Consider the following 5,057-nt stretch of genomic DNA (forward strand, 5'->3'; position numbering starts at 1 on the left):
TTCGATCCAACCTATTAAATAAATGAGTTAAACTTAGGTTAACTTATTTAAAATCAAAAAATTAAATACATTAACTAAAGATTATACTATATAAATCAGTTCCAAACATAAATTAAATTTCAAAGTATGACAATAGCACAATCACAATTTACAAATTTGAATAAATTGTTCAAATAACATAAAAATTATTTAATTTCAAAGTGATTTGGGAGAGTAACTAATATTTTTGGTGATAAGAAAAAGGATGAGAATTAAGATTACATTTTTTTAAAACACAAACATCGATTAATATAAGATAATATTTAAATAAATATTAAATTAAACATATATTAAAGTTAAATGGGTTGGCAAGTTGAAAACAGACTGATAGTTTTTACTCAACTCAACTTATTTAATTAAATACGTTAGACGAGTTGACCAATTTAACTTAAATGTATTGTAAATCTCAACTCAACCCATTAGTTTTGGGTTGGGTTCTAATTGTATCGAGAGATTGTGTCAATTTTTCCCAGTATTTAAATAAATCTCACTCCACATAGATTTTTAAAGGTGTGTGAAAATCTCGGAAAAGGAAAAATCATAGATTTTTTTGGTAGTGACATAAGGCTGGTGGGTGTGGTACCACACTAGTCACAGTCCACATCTGCACCACATTATATTTGTAATACTGTTCGCCACATTTGCCATTTAAAAGGCGTGGGTTGTCACACTTGTAATTCTTTTTTTTTTTTTTTTTTTGTAAATTAATTATATTAAAAATAATTAATTTAAAAAAGTTATTTTAAAACTAAAGAGTATTACAATAATTAACTTATACTTTTGGGATATAATAATAATTAACTTAAATAGAAGGGATTTATTTAAATTAATAAAGAGTATTAAACATTAAATAAAAGGAAATAAATCTAAATGTTAATTTTTATAAAGTTAAAGGGTAAATATAATATTTTTATTGTAAGTTTGGAGTAAAAGATGTAGCAAAAAAGAATTTTGAGAGACCAATATTGTAACTTTCAATTCAAAAGTGTTTCTCTCTCATCGCTAGATATATACCGAGATATATTGCCGAGTTTTGTTTGCCATGGCCACCGCACAGTGTTTGCCAAAGCGATGTCACTCAACTTTGCAGAGCTCTTTGCTGAACCACACCCATCAGTCTAACAAAACCTAAAAATATCGCAGGACAGACACAAAAACCTAGATTGTAATATTTGGCGACCGGTAAAAATGGTAGCTATTTAAATTATTTTACTATTCTCTACCATTTTTTGAAAAAAAAAAAAGGAACAAAAAGTTAATGAGATTAACTTAAATTGTCATTTTCTATTTTATTAATCAAACCTTTTTTTAAAGATAATCGTAACCGTTGGATTCGTGGACTCGCTGTGTGTGTACTTGTGCCGAAAGAAAAGCTTCTATGGAGATTTGCATTAAAATTTAAAAACAATAATTTACCAAAACGAAGACAAAATAACACACGATTCTGCAAACTCTTACATGTCTTGCTCTTGTCAATTAAATCCGAATAAGATGTATGGTCACCTTTTGTCGTGAGCTACCCTACTCACACCCCGAGTAGGGGCGCACAGGTTTGTTTAATTGCATGTGATAAAATTATAATAGAAATAAAATACAGATAGATAATTAATAAGTTATTATATTAAGTAATTACGTTTGATTAATACTTTAATTTTTGATACTTTTGAATAATAGTTTGTATTATATATAAACATAAGGTTAGTGATTTGTGTATAACATCTTTTAACCCTACGCATTAATTTATGCATCAAATGATTGTACAATACAATTATATAAAATATAAATTGTTAAATGATTGTACAATACAATTATATAAAATATAAATTGCTATATATGACTAAAAAATATTATATATCTAAGCATAATCTGCTATGTAACTGTAATTTATATATTTTGTGCCATAATTAACATAATAACATATATGAAATTAAATGCTTGAACATAGTAAGTTCATTAGAGCCAAAATAAGATTATGATAAAGATATTTTTAGTTATCAATAATAAAAACGTTTTTTCCAATTAAAATCATGAAAGATTTTATCATGTTATAGTTTTTCATTATATTACTAAATAATTAAAAAAATAAGTCAAATCATGACCATGTTCCATTCTAAATATTAGAAATAAACTTTTCTTGTTGCAATGTAATACCAAGCAATACCTTAAATAGAAAAATTAAATTACCTTATATCATTAATCACTATTCAATTTAATTTTATTTAATATATTTCTAATATAATCTTAACTAGGTGTGAGACCCATTTATTACATGGGTTTATTTAAAAAAATAAATATAAAATTTTAACAATTTGAAAAGTTTGAATTTATAATAAAATGAGAAATCTTTTGAATTATTAAAATTAATGAGACTTTAATGTATTTGATACATTACATATATAAACTCTTTCTAATAAATATCTTTCATATTTATTAACCTTACATATTAAATGTGGAATTTTAATTTAATAAAATGAAAAATACAATAAAATGATAAATGGAAAATAAAAAAAAAATTTAAAAATATTAGAAAATGTCATGTGTCCAAATGAAAGAGAAGAGGACATGTGACAAAAAAAAAACCTTAATTTATTAGGATAGATAAGTTATTTAAAAAATATGAAATCATGACACTTGTCATAATTTTATTCGGTAGCAATATTTATAGACATAAAAAAGTAAAAAACAATTTAATTTCTCCCTTAAAATTTAAATATTTTATATATCTCTCATGCATATATTACTCAAAATTGGAAATAGGAAACAAATGTAATAGTGTTGGTAAATATATAATTAATTAATTAATGCATATCTTTCTGAAAGAAAAAAAGCATTTGAAACTTGTAATAGATGTTATGAGCGTACCTGAAATTGAGATTGAACAAGGAAAGCACCAAGTCTCCGAGCGGAGCCGTCCTTAGGCCTACTCTCACCGGCGATCGCCAAGGAATTAATAATCGGCAAGAAGATCCCACCGGCCCTGGCAGTTGTACTAGGCATCGCCGGCGAAATTATAGCTTCGCAAATCGCTAAACCATAGGCCAAACCCAACGTGCTCTTGCCTAACCACCTCACAAAGTACATTGCCATCCGATCACCCAGTCCAGATTTCACAAACCCTCTGCTGAAGAAGAACGATGCAACTATCAACCATATCACTTCGTTCGTGAAGGCAGCGAAGGCAGATTTGAACGGAAGCGTCTTTGTCACGACGGAGATCGTTAGACACACGAAAGCCCAAGCACCGACGGGTAAAGGTCCGAGGATGAGTCCCGCGATGGTGGTGAGGAAGATGGCAAACAGTCGCCACGCCTGTGTTGTAACCTGACTGGGTTTTGGGATGGCGAAGCAGACGATGAGTCCTACGGAGATGGAGAGTGCCAGTGGGATCGGCTTTGCACCGGGCAAGTTCTGGAATCTGAAAGAGCGACGGCGGGTGTGGGTAGGGATGTTGATTACGGCGGCGTTGTTAGCTTCCGGCGGAGGATTTGACATCTGAGGAGATAATTGATGCGGCGGTTATGGATGTGAAATGATAATAGTTGTAGTGGGGATAAAAGGGTAAGAATGATGAGGATGAAGACTACGTATCTTCCCGCATGACCTTCTATTGTGCGTGTAATCAACATCAATCGAACCATACAAACTCGGTTATATTTTTGCAATGAATTCGGTCTATAAAACGTTACAAACTGTGGATCTTTACTTATTTTGACAAAAAGATCATATAGAATCATGGTCAAATTGTCGAAGAAGATGCCTAATTTTCATACAAGACTTTAACAACATTCAAACAACCTACTAACTACTAACATAGTACGAAAAGAGTTGTAATTAGCAAATTAATTAGGCTGGTACATACAATACTTACAGGGTTTTTGTATTGTTACTTCATCTTTTTTAACTCGTTTTCAGTCTTATAGGTATCATATAATATCTTGTATTTTATTTTAAATATATATAAATAATATATCAATATTATACTGTATTTATAAGGAATTAAAACACATGACTTTTGATATATATATATATATATATATATATATATATATATATATATATATATATATATATATATATATATATATATATATATATATATATATGAATGAGTTCTATGAAAAACAAATAAGTAGGACAACATCTACCGGAACCAATAATCAAATGACACGTGTCAATTTCTTTCTTCACAAGTAATGTATTGTGGAATTTATTGTGAAAGTGATGCGTTGTCATGTTTTCATTGGTTCAAATATGTGTTGCCCTAATCATTCATTTTCCATATAACTCTTCCCTATATATATATATATATATATATATATATATATATATATATATATATATATATATATATATATATATATATACTATCTTATAAAACAAATCTCATTATTTCTAAAAATAGATTGAATAAAATAATAATATTTTTTAAAGACGTCCAAATCATTAAGCTAATTGTACAACTAATCACTAATAAAATAATATTAAAATTTAAACAAACTCCTATAAATCTTCTCTTCCAAGGTTTTGACCACATCTTTTTTCATCCAAATAAATACTCAACACCCTATAATTTGGTCATTTCATGAATTTTTTTATTTTTAATATAACATGTTTCCTAAAACAAACTAATGATTGAATTGAAAATAATCATTCTCCATCGAAAAAAATTAATTGTCGAAACAAACTATTTGTCGCCCGCCGCTTTGCGCGGGTAAACGGCTAGTATATATATATATATACATATATATATATATATATATATATATATATATATATATATATATATATATATATATATATATATATATATATAGAGTTGTTCAAATGAGAACCAAAAAAGGTTAATAACCGTAAGAACCTCTAACTTTAGATGTTTATAAAGGGTTTAGGGTAACCCTAAACCCTAAACCCTTTATAAACACCCTAAACCATAAACCCTAAACCCTTTATAAACATCTAAAATTAGAGGTTCTTACGGTTTTTAACCTTTTTTGGTTCTCATTTGAACCTTTACCTAT

General features: G+C 28.0%; 1 protein-coding gene across 1 annotated transcript in view; it reads right to left on the bottom strand.

The window, feature by feature from the left end:
• Positions 1-3,842, bottom strand: part of LOC145052853 (dicarboxylate transporter 2.1, chloroplastic-like) — a 16,278-nt gene extending 12,436 nt beyond the window's left edge. The window contains exon 1 of the mRNA XM_079000766.1: positions 2,902-3,842. Within this exon, the coding sequence (XP_078856892.1) occupies positions 2,902-3,531 (630 nt within the window). The 5' untranslated portion in view covers positions 3,532-3,842. The remainder of the gene's footprint in view (positions 1-2,901) is intronic.
• Between the last annotated feature and the right edge of the window lie 1,215 nt (positions 3,843-5,057).

The sequence above is a fragment of the Lactuca serriola genome, chromosome 5 (assembly GCF_051521515.1).
Source record: "Lactuca serriola cultivar US96UC23 chromosome 5, Lser_US96UC23_V15, whole genome shotgun sequence".
In the NCBI taxonomy this organism is placed as follows: domain Eukaryota; kingdom Viridiplantae; phylum Streptophyta; class Magnoliopsida; order Asterales; family Asteraceae; genus Lactuca; species Lactuca serriola.